The sequence below is a fragment of the Sorex fumeus genome, unplaced genomic scaffold (genome assembly GCF_029834395.1).
Source record: "Sorex fumeus unplaced genomic scaffold, SorFum_2.1 ptg000024l, whole genome shotgun sequence".
NCBI lineage: Eukaryota > Metazoa > Chordata > Mammalia > Eulipotyphla > Soricidae > Sorex > Sorex fumeus.
In genome coordinates, this window is record NW_026606081.1 from 35,339,781 (window position 1) to 35,360,752 (window position 20,972).

At 36.3% G+C, this 20,972-nt stretch overlaps 1 protein-coding gene across 4 annotated transcripts in view; it reads right to left on the reverse strand.

Annotated features, from left to right (window-relative positions):
* Window positions 1-20,972, reverse strand: part of LOC130023645 (probable ATP-dependent RNA helicase DDX60) — a 107,890-nt gene that overhangs the window by 8,579 nt on the left and 78,339 nt on the right. Inside the window, exons 26-35 of one of the 4 annotated variants that reach the window (XM_056114220.1) lie at window positions 20,678-20,836; window positions 18,380-18,530; window positions 16,035-16,187; window positions 12,872-12,976; window positions 11,145-11,345; window positions 7,583-7,687; window positions 7,159-7,300; window positions 5,770-5,891; window positions 3,053-3,200; window positions 1,072-1,214 (exon numbers count right to left, since the gene is read on the reverse strand). In XM_056114220.1, coding sequence (XP_055970195.1) covers window positions 1,072-1,214; window positions 3,053-3,200; window positions 5,770-5,891; window positions 7,159-7,300; window positions 7,583-7,687; window positions 11,145-11,345; window positions 12,872-12,976; window positions 16,035-16,187; window positions 18,380-18,530; window positions 20,678-20,836 — 1,429 coding nt within the window. Of the gene's footprint in view, window positions 1-1,071; window positions 1,215-3,052; window positions 3,201-5,769; window positions 5,892-7,158; window positions 7,301-7,582; window positions 7,688-7,712; window positions 8,233-11,144; window positions 11,346-12,871; window positions 12,977-16,034; window positions 16,188-18,379; window positions 18,531-20,677; window positions 20,837-20,972 lie in introns of those variants that run through there. The other 3 variants (XM_056114221.1, XR_008792484.1, XM_056114222.1) reach the window with 3 other exon arrangements.

The following is a 20,972-nucleotide window of genomic DNA, read 5'->3' on the forward strand; positions in this document are numbered from 1 at the left end:
AATATGTTTCATTTTTTTATATTCTTTCTTGATCCCCTGAGATGCAAAATTTAAATGGGATTTATGGCATCTACAGTGAAACTGGGAAAGCCTGAAGACAACATTAAGAAACTCTTTCATAGCAAGCCTGTGTCAGTCTCCCTGGAGTTTTCAAACCCAGAAGGAAAGGGGAAGCTACTGGGCATTCGGTCTAACGGAGCAGGGTCCCATGGGCCAACCATGAGTGCCTAGAATCCTACTAGACTCAAGAACATCATTAAACCTGGACTTGGGGCCAGAGTGATAGTACACTGGGTCAGGCATTTGCTTTGCACGTGGAAAATCCAGTTTCAATTCTCGGCATCCCATAGGGATTTCCAAGTACTGCCAGGAGTGATTTCTGAATGCTGAGTCAGGAGTAACCCCTCAGCATTGCTGGGTATGACCCAAAAAGCAAAACAAAACAAAACCCTGGACTTTTTATAACATTTTCAATTTGGAAAATATCAATCCCTTTTTTAAACCAAGAATGGCTAGAAAAATTGAGGGGATGAGAGGAGGAGGTGATGCTGAAAGGTGGTAACATTAGGAATGAAACCCCATCAGCAACATTAAACCACAGTGCAAACACACACACACACACACACACACACACACACACACACACACACGTAAAGAGTCTCCTGTAGAAGCAGATTGGTGGGTAGAAGAAGGCAAATAGGTTGGGGAGCAGGGTGCTTGGTGACGGGAAACGTGTTGAAACACTGTCTTCTTGAAACTAAATGATGAAGAACTTTGTAAATTTATGGTGACTTAGAACAGTTGCAACAAATATAAACACATTCTATTTGAGGTATCATTTTATTCTATTTGAGGTACCATTTTATTTCTTTAGTTTGTTTGTTTGTTTGTGGGCCATCTACCCTGCGAAGCTCAGGACTTACTCCTAGCTCTGTAATCTAGAATTACTCCTGGCAGTTCTTAGGGCACCATATGGGATGCCATGGACTAAACCCAGATTGGCCGAGTACATGTTTACTATCTCTCAGTCCCTGAAACACTGCTTATAAATAAACTACATTTTCCACTTACATTGTCTGAAGTTGCTGGTTGAAGCAGAACACTATCAGTGTTCCCAGAGAGACAAACAAATGGAGAAATGGCCACTTTTCCTTCTTTGCAGTTCATCAAGTGTGACACCAGCTGGGAATCATCACATTCTTTCCCTGAGAAATCTGACCATAGAAGGAAAATCAGTTTTTCCATTATCAAAAAAGTAAAACCTTACACCCTCACACTATGTCATATTATAAGAGAAATTCAACTTATGTCTTACACCATAGTACAGACAAAATCAGAAAACTTATGTATAAAATACTACATATTAAAATAAGGATGATATATAAATGATATACTCTCAAGTAAAAAGCATTATTGTTATTACTTAATATTTTTTTCAAATGAATTTGAACTTTTCAACTCTCTTCTCTCTCCTCCCCTTCCTCTCTGCTTTCTATCCTTCCTCCTTCCCTCCTTTCTTTCCTTGTTTTCTTTCTCTTTCCAGCCAGCAATGCTAATATCTTATTTCTGGGTCTGTATTCAGGAATATCCTCCTGTCTGTGATGCCATGAATTGAACTGGGGATGGCTGGCTCAGGGCAAGTGCCTGTCCTGTTGTGCCATCTCTTAAGCCCTGGGATTAGAAATCTTTCGAAACAAGGTATTCTAAGCCACTAACAGCACTTGATCGAGCGTGGTATATTAGAGGTATTTTTTTTCCATTCATGCTTTTACAAAGCATCAAATTGCACCTGAAACTATGGTTCTAATTTTCAATAGAAAAAAAAATACCTTCATGTTTTCTTTTTCTTTTTTTTTCTTTTTGGGCCACACCCAGCGATGCTCAGGGGTTACTCCTGGTTCTGCACTCAGGAATTACTCCTGGCGGTACTTGGGAGACCATAAGGGATGCCGGGGATAGAACCCAGGTTGGCTGTATGCAAGGCAAATGCCCTATCCGCTGTACTAACTCTTCGGCCCCATCACATGTTTTCTTATTGCTTGCTGAAAGATACTCCAGGGTTCCAAAGTGAATTCTGCCTTTGCTCATGTGCTTATCACTCAACAGAACCCAAGGAACTACATGCTTAAACTTCTTGACTTTTTTTAATTGAGGATGATAGGGGGTATTAAAGGCAAAAAAATTACTATGCTCAATATGCACTTTCTCTTTACTTCAGTCATCTTTTCTTGTTTATTTTTCCCTAAAAGATTCCATCTAATAGTTTAAGAAAATAAGAGCAAGGATAAATATTATTTACTATGTTACAAACATTTTGAAGTTATTCACTTTTATTGATTTGATCATTTAAAATCCACCTAGATACTGAGTAGATATTAATTCTCTTTCTCGTGAATTTGTTCAGAAAACTAAGGCATGCATAATAATATAACAGAGTTAAACTTTTTAACCATGGAATCCGCCGAACATCTATATTCAAAGAGTCTGCATTATTTACCCTCAAGAAAGAGGCTGAAAGAATCATTTCCATTTTCTCTTCAGTTTATGGGTGTTCTTATTCCATTTTCCAAAATTGGCTGTAAACCAAGCTCTTATTAAAATGGTTACTAATGTCTCTACTTAGTTTCTTACCCTTTAAAAAAAAAACTCTTTTTTATTAATCACCATGAGATACACAGTTTCTCTTGACCTTTTATTTACTTTTTAAATTCAATTGTTTTAGATACTTCTCTGGAATAAAATAAGCTCTTTCTGCTTACAAAGTCTCTGCACTGCACACATGCTTTACTTGTCTCCTGTATCCCCCCATTTAATCTGGGTTGCTGTCTCTCTGACAGGAAGTATAAGGTTACTTTCCTCTTGCACTTGTGTTGGAAACTCTTTCCTTATTCCTTAATTTCTAATAATCACAATTTCGTTTTTTTTGGAAAGTGAAGGTGTCTTCTTAGTCCTGGATGTTCCCATCTTTTAATGAATTGAATCTTCTAAGATATTTATAGGCAAGATTATTTATTCTTTACATTTACTTACAATGGAGCAAAACTTCACTTGCCTATTTTTGACAATGGAAGTTGATATTCCTGCTTCATATCAGCTAATGTGGAAACAATTAGTAGAAAGGAGGCAAAATCCTTTGTAACATTATTGTTATACTCTTCTAAAGCAGCATTAAAATCCTCAGGGAGATCTTCCAGGAAAACCTAAGTAATAAAGGACATCCAAAAAACAAAAATTTTGTTTGCTAGAATCCACATACTTTCTTATCAAACCAAAACTGTGAGAAAGATTTTAAAAATAATATAATTCTTCTATAGTTATCTATATATGCAAGATATGAATGTTTCATTTATTCATCTATTAAATTCAAATAAAACTCATTTATGTTTTGAAAGATATTTTTAGTCACAAGATTATATCATCTCTCATATTAAGGTTTTTAATTTAAGTAACAGTGATTTGCAAGGGACTAACTGTTCCATGTTTTAGGGGTGTTAATTATGCTACCACACCACACCCAATACCAAAATGCCAATATGCTTGCACCACAATCCAGAGATCTCTTTCCTTCCACTCCAACCCCTTTATATAAACTTAGGCCTGTTGACTCCATTTTAGGATCTTTTTCCCTTGTATTAATCTATTCCTTTCTTTGTTTTGTCTATGAATGAAACCATTCCATTACCTGTCTTTCTCCTTCTACCTTATTTCACTTAGCATGACACCCCAAAAGAAAACACTTCATCTTTTCTAATAGAAGTCCATTATGTATAAATGTCACAACTTTTTTGGCATTTATTTTTGGACCAAACCCAGCCATGCTCTCAGGGGTTACTCCAAGCTCTGCACTTAGGGGTCATTCCTGTCTTTACTCAGGTGATCATATGGGCTGTCAGGTACTGAACCCAAGTCAGCCACATACAATGCAAATATCCTACTCACTGTACTATCTCCCTGGCCCCACAAAAACTTCTTTATCCATTCATCTGTAATTACTTACTTAGTTGTTTCCAGATCTTGGCTACTACAAATATTACTGCAATGAACCTATATAAGTGTTCCTATGTCTTTTCATATTAATATCTCTGTGTTCTCTGGGTAAACAGCTAAGAGTATAGCCTCTAGATACAAATGAAGAATATTTTTCACTTGGTCTTGGTCTTTCTATATTTCATTTTTGGAGAAGTTCAGCTTTTCTTCACATTTTTGATGTTTTTAATTATTGCTTTTGTTGGATTTTGTGACTGTTATGTGTCTCTTAAATATTATCACAATGTAAGAAGTATGGTGTGGAGAATACATTTTGTCCCATTCAGTAGGATGTCTTTTTTTGTTTTAGTAATGGTTTCTTTCACATTGCAAAAGTTTTCTATTTTGAGGTAATACAATTTGTTTTGTTTTCCTTTGCAATAGAGCTAAATTACTGAAGAAAATTCTAAAGCCAATATCACAGGACTATACTTTTGATATATTTTTTTAGACTCGGGTCTAAATTTATGACTTTAATCCATTTTGAGTTAAACCTTATGTACAGTGGTCCAAATTACACACACACACACACACACACACACACACACACACACGAGAGAGAGAAAGAGAGAGAGAGAAAGTCTCATGCAGTGAACGTGTGTGCACACAAACAATGTGGCTAAGCAGCTTTTTTTAAAGATGCCTCCCTCTTCTTTTTCTAAATATTGAATCATTGTAAGATACACAATTACAAAGCTGTTCACGATCAGATTTCCAGCTCCTATGTTGCTGCATGTATATAGGATAGTTTATCTTTTTGGTTCTCAAAACTCTTCCATGTCTGAATGTCTGTTTACTCTGCACCATGCTGTTTTGATATTTATAGATTTTTATATAGTTTAAAGTCAAGAACTGTGATGTTTCCCATATTCATTTTTGTCAGATTACTTTATCTATCTAGGACCGTGGGTTACTTTAGTAGTAATTTTTCTGTGTCCTTAAAATACCATAAGAATTGTAATAGTAATTGCATAAAACTTGTATGCTTTACATAGGATGTTTATTTCACAAGTATCAATTCTTCACATCAATAAACATGAATTATTTTCCTATTTCATTGTGTCCAATATTTTTAAAATAATGATTCACTTTTTTTGAACTATATATTTCAACTTCTTTATTAATTTGATTTCTAGGACCTTAATTTTTTTAGCTTGCATCATAATTGGAAAAAATGAAAATTTTTTCTTTATCATCAGGAATAAGACAAGGATGTTGTAACTCACCACTGTTACTGTTACTATAGCAACAATGCAAAAAAAAGAAATTAAGACTATTTTAAGACACCATGATATTAGACAACAAGAGATCCTAAATGAATTGTAGATTCAGTGATGGGGGCTATTACTTACTCTAATGTAAAATTAACTCAATTCTCTTTTTAATTTGGGGAAACAATAGGTGATAAGCATCGCTTAGTCCTGGCTTTGCACTAGGTGATCACTCCTGGTGATGCTTGGGGTACCATATGAGGTCCCAGGGATCAACCCCAGGTCAGCCACTGCAAAGCAAGAACCCTATCCACTGTACTACTGCTCTGGCCCCTATAATTATCTCAAAATTTTTTTAATTGCTTAATTCTAGAATTTTAAAGAATCAAATAGAAAACTTGAGAAGAAAATTGTAATTGTATATTCTTATAAGCATTTATCCATTTGATAAAATTTAAATTGCAGATGAAAATAACCTAAATTACATAGAGAACAAACTATTATCCTATTAAGAATAAAAAAAAAATGTTACCTTTGATTGAAAAAACTTGTGATCACCCTCTCGAAACTTTGCTGGGAGATAGTGTCTTCCAAACAGATGGCACAATACTAAGACCAGCTTTTCCATGATATCTTGAGAAAAAGATTTTGTGCCTATGCAAAACAATGTATGCTGCAGTTAATTTCATAATTTGTGCTTCTCTCATAGAAATGTTTACAAATTAAGCTCTGTATTTCACTTCATGAAAACCAAAAGTTTGTGACAAATAAAGCAACTTAGGATGACTTATGTTTACATTATACATCCTTGCCTTTTGAAAAACTGTAGTGATAATTTTTTTACAAATATACTTATAACTTTTCAGATGTCTATTACCACAATCAAATATACCATCAAAATACTAGTAACCTCACACCAAACTACACTGAACTGTCTCCATTCTCCTCCATTTTGACCCTAAGCAGAGACTGTCTCTTCGAGCCAGAAGGCTTCCCTCATGGGAAGTGGATAAACTTTCTCTAAAGTGTTTTATGATCATGTCTCTTCATTGTATCACTGTATACTGTCATCTTGTTATTCATCGATTTGTTCAAGTGGGCTCCAGTAACGTCTCTATTTGTTCCAGCCCTGAGACTTTAGCAGCCTCTCCTTACTCGTCCTTCCCAATGGTGCCATATTGGAGGCTCTTTCAGGGTCAGGGGAATGAGATCCATTATTGTTACTGTTTTTGGCATATTGAATATGCCACAGGGAGCTTGCCAGGCTCTGCCATGGGGGAGGGATACTCTTGGTAGCTTGCCGGGCTCTCCAAGAGGGATGGAGATGTATATAAGAGAATACAAACAAATATGTTAAAAGCAAACACATGTCTGCTGCTCTAGGTACATTAATGGGCTAGACTATAAGAGGTTGTGCAGCCTAATGGGCTAGACTATAAGAGGTTGTGCAGCCGCGAATGCGGCAGCGCACTTCCAGGAGCTTTGTTTTATAGTCTCTGAATCTTGGCCGTTGATGGGATTACATGGTTGGGGGTGCGGGGGGGGTTGAGGGGAGCAGTTTGTGGGTGCGACTGCCGAGCTACTGGAAAATGGGGGATGTGGGTGGAGGAGGCCCAGTCCCAATCTGAGCAGGCTTGGAGATCTCAGCCCCGGGTCCTGCATTCCTGGGTTCCTCTGGGTTCATGTCTCTTATGTACTCAAAAATCTAATTGCATCTCCAATGTGGACATTTTCAAATCAGCCCACAAAATATGATTGCTTCTCATATAATCCAATATATTATACTTAAGTGTATCTAGCTTGGAATTTCTAAACTATCTAAATAATAACTTTTCTCTGAAGGTAATATATTTCTGTAGGGCTTAGTTTCATATTAGTCTATTGCTATTTTTAGACTATAAACACAAAACATTCGGTTTACCTTTTATGGTTGGCTGACAGAGATTATGAAAAAGTCCTCTTACCAAAAAATGGACAAAAACAAGATTTGAAGGCTCATGATAATGCAAGTGTGAAACCAATCCAGCAAATCCCATTGGATTGCCTTCTTGATCTAAATACCCCTAAAGTCCAAGAAATAGTTTATCAGTGAGATGATGCAACTCGTCATGTATATTAATTTAAAATTCATTGAATGACAGTTTAAGTAATATGTAATACCAACATAATAGACATTGAAAATAAAATATGGTCATTTTGACAAGTGAATCAGTTATTAATAATAGTAATTATTGAGTATAACCCCCAAAAGACTACAAATGCCTCGGTCTGATATGAAATAGATATTACTAACCATATTTCACCAAAACCCACAAAATATAGCAATATCTATAACACACACATACCTCTTTCACTAAGAACTGCAAGGAAAACAAGAAGTAAAGCTTTAACATGTTCTGAAATTTGGGTTTCTTGAATGTTATCAATGGATGCTTTAGCACTGATAGCACCTATAAAGAACAGTAGTTATTCGCATATTTATAGTGTTTAGGAAATATATTTTAAATAATATAATACAGTTGCATAGAACTTACTTTTTAATTTTCTATTTTATGATGTTTTGACATATTTAATAAAAACTTTCTGGCTATTGGGAGACTGCCCTTTCCATGCGAATTCCTAAAGTTCATCACAAGATCACAGCTTGCTCAGGACCCTGCCTATCATATGCAAAACAACTGTTTAGGTTTCTAGTCCCCATTGCTTCCAAACCTCTCACACCAAGCCAGTAATTGTCTCCATCACAAATCATCCCAGAGACAGATATGTACCAGGGAACTACAGACCACCTGTAAATCCCACAGCTCACTGGAATTATTCAGACTAGCCAATACAAAGCTGTTTAAACTTCCTGTCTTCATTTTTTCCAGTAGAGAGCCTGGTAAAGAACCTGCCCAAAACCCAACCTTTGAGCAGCAGTCTTGTGCCTCCTGCTGATGCCAGTGTGTCTCCCGTATGGCCCTGTGTGGTACTCCTTGTCTTCTATTTTCAGGACCTAAGAGCAGAAGTTTTGCTTTCCTAGACCTCACCTCTGTCTCCTCACATCAACATATCTGCCTGTCCATCATATAGTAGAATCTATCGCACATGATATTGTCCATAAATATTGTATGAAATAGATACAAGCAATAATTTAGATTTATCAGTTTTTGTATGTTCTTCTCAATTATGTAGAACAGATTCATTAGAAATAAAACATTTGGGGGCCAGGAGAAAGTGCTTAGGATGCATGCCTAGAATGTTCCTAACCCAGGCTCAGTTCTGGGCACACGTTGTTCTCTGAGCATTGCAGGAAGCTGTCAGGAGGTCTCTGAACTCCAGTAAACGAAACTCTGGAGGACCCCACATCACTAGGCCAAAGCAGCATCACTTTCTCAGACCTCTGCACTGACCCACCAGCCCAGTTGGCTGAGAATCACTGGTGGAGCCTGAGGGCTCCTGAGTACGGGTTCAAAGTGCCCCCACAAAAGAAATATTTTATGAAAACAACCTAGTAACATGTGAGTCTAGTTTCATTGTCTATCACTAGTGGGTTGCTTTGGAAGAAAATACAATATTTGTTATTATTATTATTACTATATTATTGGTCAACAGTATTATTGCAAAAATAATGGAACTAGTTTGATCAAAACTAAGTGTAAAATCATTTCTTTGTAACTAATGTCCAAATCCAGAAGAAACAAAGGGGAATAAAACTAATCTTTAGTAGGAAGTTTGGCACAGTGGAAGCAAGGTGATAGGAGAGGGAAGGGACCATTATGACAATGATAGAGGGAAGTGGTCACTCTGGACCAGGATCAAATGCTGAAAGCAGGTAAAGTGAGATGCACCCTCTCAACAAGACTGTAAACCACAGTGACAGTAGAAAAAAAGAGAAAGAACAAAGGGGCTGTTGTATAGGCTGTTTGGGAGGCAGGAGGGACACTGGGGACATTGTTGGAAGGAAGTAAACACAGGTGAAATAATTTGTGCTAGAACATTGTACACCTAAAACTAAAATCTGAATCATGAGTAACTTTGTTACTTTGTTATTTTGTAATTCATTGTGATTCAATTAAAAAAAATAACAATTCCATTGTAAAATAGCACTGATGTACCAGTTCTTGTATTTTTTTAAAAAGTCCGCTAAAATGTCTATGAGGATTTAATAAAAGGAAGGCTTCCTAATGTCACTAAAATGTAAGTTTATCGACTTTCAGGTCTTAAGTTTGTTGGGAGAATCTATTCACAGAAAAAATCTATTCACAGAGGGCAAAAGTTATATAAACTTTATGAAACAAAATACAATAGTACAAAGCAAACGGGCAATTAACATTCACATTTAAACAGTAACACATTGGTGTAAAATGAAAGAGTGATATGCTCAGTATGAAAATTTTCAGACAACTAGGGGGCCAAGTGGTAGCTCAGTGAGTAGGGCCCTTTCCTGCAAGCCCAAGGCTGTCATTCCATCCTCAGGGTCACAGCTTGAAGGGAGCACGAGCCTGAAATCTCTTATCTGTGCTCCCTGACACCACAGACAATTTCCAGCCACCCTACAACCATGTATGTGTGAGCACCTGTTAATGTGGTGCAAATACCAGTGAAAACTGCAACTATAAAAAGAGATGTGCTCTACACAATGGAATACTACACAGCTGTTAGGGAAAATGAGGTCATGAAATTTGCCTATAAATGGATACACTTGGAGAGTATCATGCTGAGTGAAATGAGTCAGAAAGAAGGGGATAAATATAGAATGTCTGCATTTGTTTGTGAGTTATAAAAACAAAACAAAACATTATACATTAATACCCAATGCCAAGGAAAATGGACCAGGAGAACTGGTCAGTGGTTGGTCAATTGTGTGGGAGATGGAGGGTAGTAGATAGAGAAGGGTCCATTATGACAATACTAATTGGAAATAGTCATTCTGGACAAGAACTAAGTCTTAAAAGCTGGTTAGGGATATACATGATAACCTTTAAGCATCTTCATCGCAAACCATAATGTCTAAAATGAGAGACAGAGAAAAAAGAGAGAGAGAGAATCAGAGAGAGAGAGAGACGAGAAGAGGTCACTCTGGACCAGGATCAAGTGCTGAAAGGAGGTGAAGTGATCGGGTGGAGGATCACTTGAAGGAGTGGGAGGGAAACTGGAGACACCGGTGCTGGGAAATTACACTGGTGGAGAGATGGGTGTTGGAACGTTATATGACTGAAATGCAATCATGAACAATTTTGTAATGCTCTATCTCATGGTGATTCGATAAGAGAGAGAGAGAGAGAGACAGAGAGATGTGCAAAGGCTATGGCCAAAAGAGCAACATACAAGGAACACACATGTAAATACTGTAACCAGTGAGTGACCTCCAGCAAGGACTGCAGCCAGAATATGCACACATCACACAAGGGAGAAAGTGGAGCAGCCAGCACACACCACAGCTGGGTGTACAGACACCATGACCAGGCATGTGAGCAACCACCAGGCAACTAAGGAAAGGGAAGCGGTGAAAGAAAGAATTTTGGAAAACTTAAGTCCAGTGGATGAATTCAGTCCACATCTGTGTTACTAAGATAGAACACAAAGCTTGGAGAGTTGTCCGTGATGTGGAAGACAAATGTAATATGTTCTGTCACATAAAATGAAAATATGGAACCCAGAAAAAGTTTTGAGTTCAAATGCCATGTAATATTGAATCTCAGATGGCAATGATAAAAATATAAACTTTGGATAAAATATAAATTTTGGATAAAGAGAAAAAGTTATTAAAAAGGTAAAATTAAATGTTTTATATATTCCACCACAATAACAAGAGAAAAACAACAGAGTTAATGCTACTAATTCTAAACAAAGCAAATATCTAACCAAAAAAATACAGGCAGGTCAGTAGTGAGGGTTCAGTCTGTGACACTGGGCAGGACATACCTTGGCCTTGGCATCCTCTGGATCATCACCCCGGGAAGTCAGGAGCATGAGTCGCAGGACCAGACTTATGTTGAAGGGAAACTGCCCTTTCAGTTCAGGGACTTTAGATTTTATGAGTTTTTCTATTTTGGAAAATGGAATATTTAAGAAAAAAACATCTCCATGCAGGTCTTGGCCCCGTCTTCCAGCACGTCCAGACATCTGAAAACAGGACAAGAACCACAAAGTGAAACTTCCCTAATGTGTTTTTTCATCACAGTAAAAGATCTTAGTCTTTTACCTTGAACTTCAGAAGCTAAATTTTGAGTGTATCTATTAAAGAATGAATCAAATCTCAATTATATAGAAATTAGGCAATGTACTATGGTTGAAACAGAGATGCAAGTAAAGTATTTGCCATCCATATAAAATTAGCTCATACTCAAATTTGTCCCCCGAGTTTATGTAATAATATATAGGAAAAACAAAGAACAAGAAGTCGGGACTTAATTTTAAGTTCTCTTAAACCTGAATTTACCTCAGCAATTCTCTCTCAATTCCTCCCTCCCTTCCTGTCCCTGCTGTCTCTCACATATAGTTAGAGTGTAAGAGTAAAATAACTGTAAGAAGTTCACAATTTAAGAAAATACATGAGATGAAATGTAAAACTCTATTCATAATGCAAGATAAGAAGGTAAGTTAGTTTCATTTATTAGGCTTTCAGAATGTTAGTTGTTTTCTATTTTAATTTTTCTACTTACATAAAATAACATGCATGCAGTAAATAAATTGATAAGTCTCATTTTACAATGTGGAAATTAGAGCATAGGACTGTAACAGATCATGGAAGATCCAGGATATAAATTCTAACATTTCATCTCCCAAATCCATCAAGAGAAATAGTGTAACACCTCAATATAAAATTAGTGAAGATTACATGAACAGAAAGTTTATCTAGAGGATAGCACTATAAAGAGAAAAAAAATTAAATGATTGAGAAAGTAGCACTTAATCATAAGAATATTGGAAGAAAACTTGGCTTCTGAAGAAATAAGAACTTAAAAACTGAGTGTATAGATACAGGAAGGAAATTCTTTGATTAAAAAATATATTATTATAAGTCAATGTTGGTGAAACACAATTCACTAACAGAGACTTTTATCAAATGTTCCAAAGCAGGAAAAATATAAAAAGATCAATTATAAAATCTGCTTGATGTGAGTAAAGAGAGAGAAACACTGTGACTGTTTTATAACTATAAGACTTAAAAGCTGGAATCACAGGTAATAGAAACAGAAACTGTTAAACACAAGCCAAAAACCACTACAAAAGGAGATTAGTAATAGATTGTGTATCAAAAGAACAGATGCAATAAAGATGACATAAAATAATAGGAAACAACTAATTGTTTATAGGCCATCTTCCATGTGTATCTTTTTTTTACAAATCACTTCAATTAATTCTTGCAAATGTTATGTGATAGCAATTATGATTCCTATTCTGGAGTTAAGAAGAAGAATCAGTAAGTTTAGATACCCAGTCATGTTTGTACATCTGGCTTGTGATAATCACATATTCCCAAACTCGTGTGCCTACCACTCAAAATAAAATATGATAGTACCAATGAATATCACAGTGTGCTAGATCATGAACATGAACAATACTGTTTACAAGCTAAAAATTATTTTAATTATTTTATGAGCACGTTTGTAATTCCATCACAAGTTTATACTTATGTATTGCAATACCTGTCTATAGTTTAAAGCATCCAGATATATTGAATTGTGGGCAAAAACCACAGATTTACAAGGCATGTTGATTCCTAAAGCAAGTGTCCCTGTAGCTGTCACTACCTGGAAAAGAACAAAACAATTAAATTTTAAAATAATTTCTCTATAAAATATCATATACTTATTAAGACTTCTTTAAGGTAAACTAAATCCCAGAGAGAGAGCCAGAGTTCCCAGCCGTGTCGGGAATCTTGCTATTTCAGTCACATCAAGCACATTCCCAAAATGAAGGGCCACTTCTGAATACACTTTTCACAAATATTTGTTAACCTCCTTATTTAGTTCTCTGTTCAAATGTCAAAGGAAAATTTCTGGACCACCACATCTAAACTAAACATCCCTAATTTTCTTAGTTTTTCTTCCTATTCTGTCTCATTTCATAGAATCAATTACCTCCAAAAGTACTGTTGCTAGCTTGCTGACTTCTATTCAAGACTCCAAGCCTTATTCACTAGTAGATTCCAAGCACTGAGAATAGTGCCTAGCAATGAAACATGTTTAGTAAAACTTCCTAAATAAATAATCAAAAAGAAAATTTACTTATGAGAGAATAATCTTTTAACAAATCCCTCTGGGCAATGCCTCCTTCACCCACTATAAATTATTTTATGGATAGAAGGTTATATTTATGGAGATAAAAGAGCTAGAACTAAAAGAAAAATAAAATTTTTCTCTTATAGCAATGCTATCTAACCAGAAAAGGGGATGGGTGAATTCTTAAGACTTGCTTAAATTATTTACCCTTGCCTATATATAAATCCAGCAGATCCTGGCAAGCTCCCCGTGGTGTATTTGATATGCCAAACACAGTAACAAGTCTCACAATGGAGACATTACTGGGCCCGCTCAAGCAAATCGATAAACAATGGGAGGACAGTGCTACAGTGCATATATAAATATAAATAAATATATATGTATATACATACATACATATACATTGGCAGAGCCTGGCAAGCTCCCCGTGGCATATTTGATATGCCAAAAAAAGTAACAATAATGAGTCTCACTCCCCTGACCCTGAAAAAGTCTCCAATACGGCACCATTGGGAAGGACAAGTAAGGAGAGGCTGTTAAAATCTCAAGGCTGGCACGAATGGAGATGTTACTGGCACCACTCTAGCAAATCGATGAACAACGGGATTACAGTGATACAGAGATACAGTGATACATATACATATGGGGGGTATATTTGTATTTGTGTCTGTGTTATATAGCATACATATTTAAATGACTGTCAAAGAAAAAGAAATTGTCATGTTGCATTGAATTCCATAATTAATATAGCATTTAGATAATCTTTCTATTCTACAACTGAAATCTACATATCAAAAAATGCAACATAGAGCTAGAGAGATAGTTCATCGGTTATGTGTTGCCTTGCAAGCAATAGAACCAGGTCAATCTCTTGTGTCAAATATGGTCCTCTAAGAACTGGCAGGAGTGAGGACTGAGCACAGAGCCAGGAATAAGCCTAAACACTGCTGTATGTGCACTCCCCATATAAAAAAAAAAGAACAAAAACTTGACAAAATTTAGACTAACTAGAATAAATGTTTACAAAATGATATCAATAGCAAAACAATCATATTTTTAGAAGTCTACTGTTCATTTATTAGATAGTAATGAAGCAACACCTGCTTGACAAATACAGGAAGAAAAAGTACAGGCTAAACAAAAGAAATGCACTGCCTTCTCTCAATTTATAGATCATGAAAAAAATAGTCTCTAGTTATTGGCATTTAAATTTTTTTACAAAATTTAATTAAAATAAAAACCAAGAAATGTTTTTAGTGACGGTTTTTGTTCTTTTCCAGATAAAATAACTATTCTTCAATTAGTGTGTTATATTTCCTTAACATTTTTAAAATATTAAAACACACAAAATGGGCTAGGCCTGTAACTCACTTGTAGATCAAGTGTCTTCCACACTTGAAATCTTAGGTTTGACCCTGCAGAATCATCATAGGAATTAAAAAACAATAAAACTAAGGCTGGAATACTAGTACAGTATGGCACTTGGCTTGCACACAGTAACCCAGGGGCAATCCCGGGAACCCCATAAATTTCCCAAGTCCCACCAGGAGTGATGACTGAGTGCAGATCCAGAATTAGGTCTGAGCACAACTGGGTGTGGCACAAAAAATAAATAAGTAAATAAATTACATTTAAAACAATAGAACATAACAAGGACTGGCTTGCTAGCATTTTAAAGGTAATGTTCTGTTCTTGTCCACGATGAGCAATTAGAAAAAGAACATCCAAAAACTTTTTCTCCTTCAACATGAAATGGCACCAAGTAATGATATGTTCTTACATTTTTTCAGATTACATTCAAAGTTAGGAGCAAAATACTAGCACAAGTACCCTATGTGTCTATAAAAGAATGTCTGTAGCCAAAAGTATATGAGCAACAAAAAACAAATGCTCTTATTTCAAATGAAAAATCAAGGCTGTCTGAAGATAATTAAACATATATTACTATAAAAATATTGAGGTAAAGGCCCTCCCGTTGATCGTCGATTTGCTCGAGCGGGCCCAGTAACGTCTCCATTGGAGACTTTGTTGTTACTGTGTCTGGCATATCGAATACTCTCGGTAGCTTGCCGGGCTCTCCGAGAGGGGCGGAGGAATCGAACTCGGGTCGGCCATGTTGGCCGCTTGTAAGGCGAACGCCCTACCCGCTGTGCTATCGCTCCAGCCCAAAAATATTGAGAAAATTATCTATTTAAATCTCATCTAAAGGAGAAGCTAAATGATGAAAATTCAAGCCTTTTCCCACAACTAAATGAAATAGAATATATGAAGATACATCTTGGATTGCTAAAACAAATGGAAGAATGAAAAGAAAAATATACCCAGTGAGAGGGAAAAAGGTGGTAGACTTTCCACTCTTTTTGTTGTTATTATTGTTCTTGGGCCACACTAACGGTGTTCAGGGATTACTCCTGGCTCTATGCTCAGGGATCAATCCTGGTGGGTCTCAGGGAAGTGAACGGGATTGAACCAGGGTTGCCTGCATACACTGTACTAACTCTCCTCGTCCGACTTTCCACTTTGTTTGGCATTTAGCTTCAGGTAGACATAGTTTCAATTTTAGAATAAAAATAAACAAATAACATACCTTGATATACCCTTTTCTAAACAGAATCTCAACAAGCTGTTTTTCTTTGGCATCCATAGCTCTGTGGTGATAGCCAATACCCCGTTTTGCTAAAGCTTTTAATTCTTCACCTTTTCTTGAGAATCTTACTCGTCTTACCACCATCTCCAAAGACTAAAAGAGCAAGAGTCACAGGGTTCTTATCCAATTTTAATAAATGAAAATTAAAATGTTCAAATAAAAATAGCAGGGATACTGTGTAATTATTTGGTGAATGAAGCAACTGCTTGAATTGGACTCTACAGGACATTTTAGGAAAGCAATAGTAACTGTCAGAAATGTCCCATTTCTCTTAACAGACTGTCTCTTCACAGACTGAACATATGTGCTTTGATCCACTGGATGGGTGAAAAAGACTTACAAAGCAGGAGATGAGCACCCAGAAGCAGGGAGCTGTAAGGCACAGCAAATTTCTGCTCAAGGGAGGTTAGCTTTCTACAGGAGCCTTAAAGTTTCCCCCAGAAGAGAGGGATATAGGCATAAAGATAGATCAGGGTCCCTGCTCCATGTTCTCAGAAAATGCTTCTGAGGCAATTATAACCTAGTCCTGGAGAGTATCATACTAAGTGAAATGAGTCAGAAAGATAGGGACAGATATAGAATGACTGCACTCATTTTTGGAATATAAAATAACATAGTATGAGCCTGATACCCAAGGACAGTAGAGATAAGGGCCAGGAATATTGCTCCCTGGTTGGAAGCCTGCCTCATGAGCTGGGGGAGAAGGAAACTGGAATAGAAAAGGGATTACTAAGTCGATGATGGTAGGAGGGATCATTCAGGATGGGAGATGTGTGCTGAAAGTAGATAAAGGACCAAACATAATAGCCTCTCAATATCTGTATTGTAAAAGATAATGTCCAAAAGTAGAGAGAGACAGAGAGAGAGAGAGAGACTGGGGGAAATTGTCTTCCATAGAGGCAAGGGGAGGAGTGGAATGGTGGGGGAAGATACTGGGGACATTGGCGGAAAATGGAGAAATTTTCCATAACACAGTCACAGATAAAAGAGATAAAATAATGGAAAATGTGCACTGGTGGAGGGCTGGGTGTTCGATCATTGTATGACTGAAACTCAAACATAAAAGCTTTGTAACTGTATCTTACAGTGATTCAATAAAAAAAATTAAGTGATTATAACCTACAAAGAAAATCCATTTTTATACAATGTTGTATGAAGGTAAATACTGCTTACGAGAGAGGAAAAAAAAGCAAGTCTAAGTATCCACAACCAAAAAAACACTATAGTTGTATATTCATGCATATGATGAAATAACAAGAGTCCATTACAAGGATTTTTATAAATTCACAATTTTCAAAAGAGAAGAGATAATGCAGTAAATTTTTTAAATGTGCATAATAGTTTTGTATATGTACAGATATGTTTATATATTAATTATATATACTACATACATCCCCACCTATGTGTGTGTCTGTGTGTGCATAGTCACAAATAAAAAAGATATCACATTCCAGAAGGGCAATGATTACTTCTGAGTGATGACAGCATTGCTTCTTGTATAACCAATTTGTTGTATTACCAATTTATATTTTCAGATTTGTATGAAATAAAAGGTATTTGTATTTAAAAATAGCATATCAATTTTAGATATTTCAGTGGTTTTTTTAGTAAAATGGGTTGACTATCGCTACTATGGGCTGGAGCAATAGCACAGCAGGTAGGACATTTGCCTTGCACACAGCCAACCTGGGTTCAATTGCTCCATCCCTCTCAGAGAACCGCATAAGCTACCAAGAGTATCCTGCCCACATGGCAGAGCCTGGCAAGCTCCCTGTGTTATATTCGATATGCTAAAAACAGTAACAACAAGTCTCACAATGGAGACGTTACTGGTGCCCACTCAAGCAAATCGATGAGCAATGGGAGGACAGTGCTACAGTACTACAGTGGGTTGACTATACCCTATAAAAGTGTCTGGTTTTGATAAATTGGTTTTGATAAATTTATAGTGCAAGGGTCAATGTGTGTCCAAATTGGAACCTTGAGTTTGAAGTCAGACTATGAGAAACTGTTAAGAGAAAGAAATAATGAAAAGGCAGATCCTTTCAACTTTTGGGGTTGTTGTCCAGAAAGCCAGAAATTATCTATAAATATGAATCCTGTCCTTTCCAGACATTTCCTGCAGTTTCTCTAGAGTTATGTGTAGTTAGACAAAAGGATATACACAAAGTTATATATTTTGGTAGCATGCATGTTGTTATTACATTCAACACATTCTATAACTAAGATGCATGGCAATGAAATCATTTCTGGGATAAGTGCTTTTTTCTATGTTCAAATCAAACCTCAGTATCCACAGATGCTTTTTGATCAGCGTATGTGCAATCTTGAGGAATCGCCAGGTTCTTCTCTAGAATCTTGAGTAGATTATTATGTTGAGCTTCACGTATGAAGCTTTGATTCATTTCTCTGGGCTTTTTCTTACTTCTTTCCTCTCTGTTTATAAAAATAAAATTTAGGTAACAAGTGATCATATTTGGCAGTGTGGAAATTTTCCCAGATACCCTGCCTATCCCAGACCATCACTTTGATATACATCTGTACCCTCCAGACACAATCTTCCTCAAATGTGCTTCAGTATTTGGCACAGCAAATAATGTGGAACTCTGGAACTTGTGGTTACTTATACGAAAATTCTATGTACTCATTCGATCTTCTCTGAATGTTCCTTCCCCTCTTTACTATAAGTAGCCGACATGTCAAATCCATTTCCCAGATGCTTCTGCTTCCCCATGCTAAAACATCAGCCTTTTCCAAAGTAACCCATTCCCCGTCCCCCTCCCCCAGTCTCCATGACACTTAGCTAGGAGGTAAGTTATGTCTCTTTGCTTTTATAATCTAATTCCAGATCATTCTCTCTGTGTCTCTCCATATAGTGGTGCGATAATTTTGAGTCTGGTTTTATTTGCTAGGGGCTCTTGGTTTCACCATTTCCTGGACTTAAACCAGCCTTCCACTTACACCAGCCTCCTTCAAATGTGTGTCATATAATGATCTCTCCTGAGAAGAGGAACATGACCAGCAGTCAACTGACTAATAGGAAACAGAAAAAATACATCACTTTCCCTCAAGTTGAGATACTTTGTAGTGCCCTCTAGGCTTGTCAGAGCAGGTTCAAGTACTATGCTGACAAATTGACATACTTCAATACCTTGGTCATCTTACCTCTTTTGCTTCCCTCACTTTCTTTTAGGTCCCTACAGCCTATCTCTCTTCCTCTCAAAAGTGTCTGTTCGTTTGCTCTCCCCATTTTGGGTGTGGGGTATTGGATTTATTGATGTTGATCTTTGTGAGTGCTTTATATATCTTGGATAGTAAACCTTTATCTAATGTATTATTTGCAAATATTTTCTCCCAGTCATAAGGTGCCCTTTAATTTTAGTCCATATTTCTTTTACCCTACAGACACTCTTAAATTTGATGAAGTCTCATTTTTTTTCTTGTCTTTGCCAATGGAATCATACTATTGAAGACATTTTTGAAATCTAAATCCTGGAGTGCTCTGGCTATATTTTCCTCAAAGTGTCTTATGGAATCTGGTCTAATGTCAAGGTGTTTGATCTGCTTTGAAATGACTTTTGGGTAAGATGTGAAGGGATCCATTGTTTGTTTTGTTTTTTTTTTTGCATGTAAATATTCACTTTCTCCAGCACCATTTGGTGACAGTACTATCTTTATTCCACTTCATGAACCTGGCAAACATATATCTGAGAGTTTGTCATTGGATATTCAGTTCTAAGCTATTGGTCTAACAGTTTATCCTTATTCCAGTACTATGCGTTTTGACTACTATAAGCTTTATCGGATAGTTTCAAGTCAGGAAACACAATACTTCCCATTTTCTTATTTCTCAGAATTGTTTTGACTATCTGGGGTGTTCCATGCAAATTTTATTAGTGACCATCCTTCTTGAAGAATGTCATCTGGATTTTGTTGGGGATTGCATTGAATCTATAAAAAAATTTAGGTGGGGTAGTCATTGAACTTCTTCCAATCCATGAACATGAATATATACCATTTCACCTGAGGCTTTCTTGGCATATCCTGGGTTATCATTGTAGCCTCCTTGGCATACCCTTGGTTTCTACTGGTTATCATTACATAACCCACGACTAAGGTCTGAGGTACAAAGGTAGCTAATAAGGAAAGGTAAACAATGGTAGCTGGCCCAGAACACCAGTGAGTCCATTTAGAATAAAAAAGGTTCATATACCCATACTCACTATTTTAAAAAATATTAATATTTTAAAAAATACTAGTGCTAATAATCTTCTAGCTTCAACTTGAAATACAGAATCATATATTTGTTGAAGATGTACATATCCTGATTATATCTGTAGTATAATCTACCCATGCTTTTAGGCTTACCAATCCTCTCCATACCCTTAATGACATTCATCGATACAAGTAATAATATAAATATTACAGCCACTTACCTTTGCTCCATTCTTTGGACCTATTTGCAAAGCAAACCAAGCACTAACTAAAACTACTTTACAGCTCATTCAATTTTTGTTTCCCACTAAAAACTGAAATATTTTTAGTTTGCTTTAAAACAGCAATTTGTTTAGATAAATACTTACATTGCCTTTTGTTTCTCAATTGATTTTTTCACTTTTTGAAGTTTGTTAGTCACATCATATACTTCCTTATCAGCTTTGGGAGAGCATTTTTCCTCCTGTTTTTTCTCCAAATATTCACGCAACTCATTTGCACTATCTTCTACAAAATCTAATCTAAACCTAAAAAATAGAGAAAAGAATGTTTGTTTGAAAATAATATAAAATTCAGTCATACATTCATCTACTACTTTCAACCTGACAAATTCTTGTGTTTTAGTTTTGAATTTTTTTCTGAAGGAACTCACAGATCTTCAGA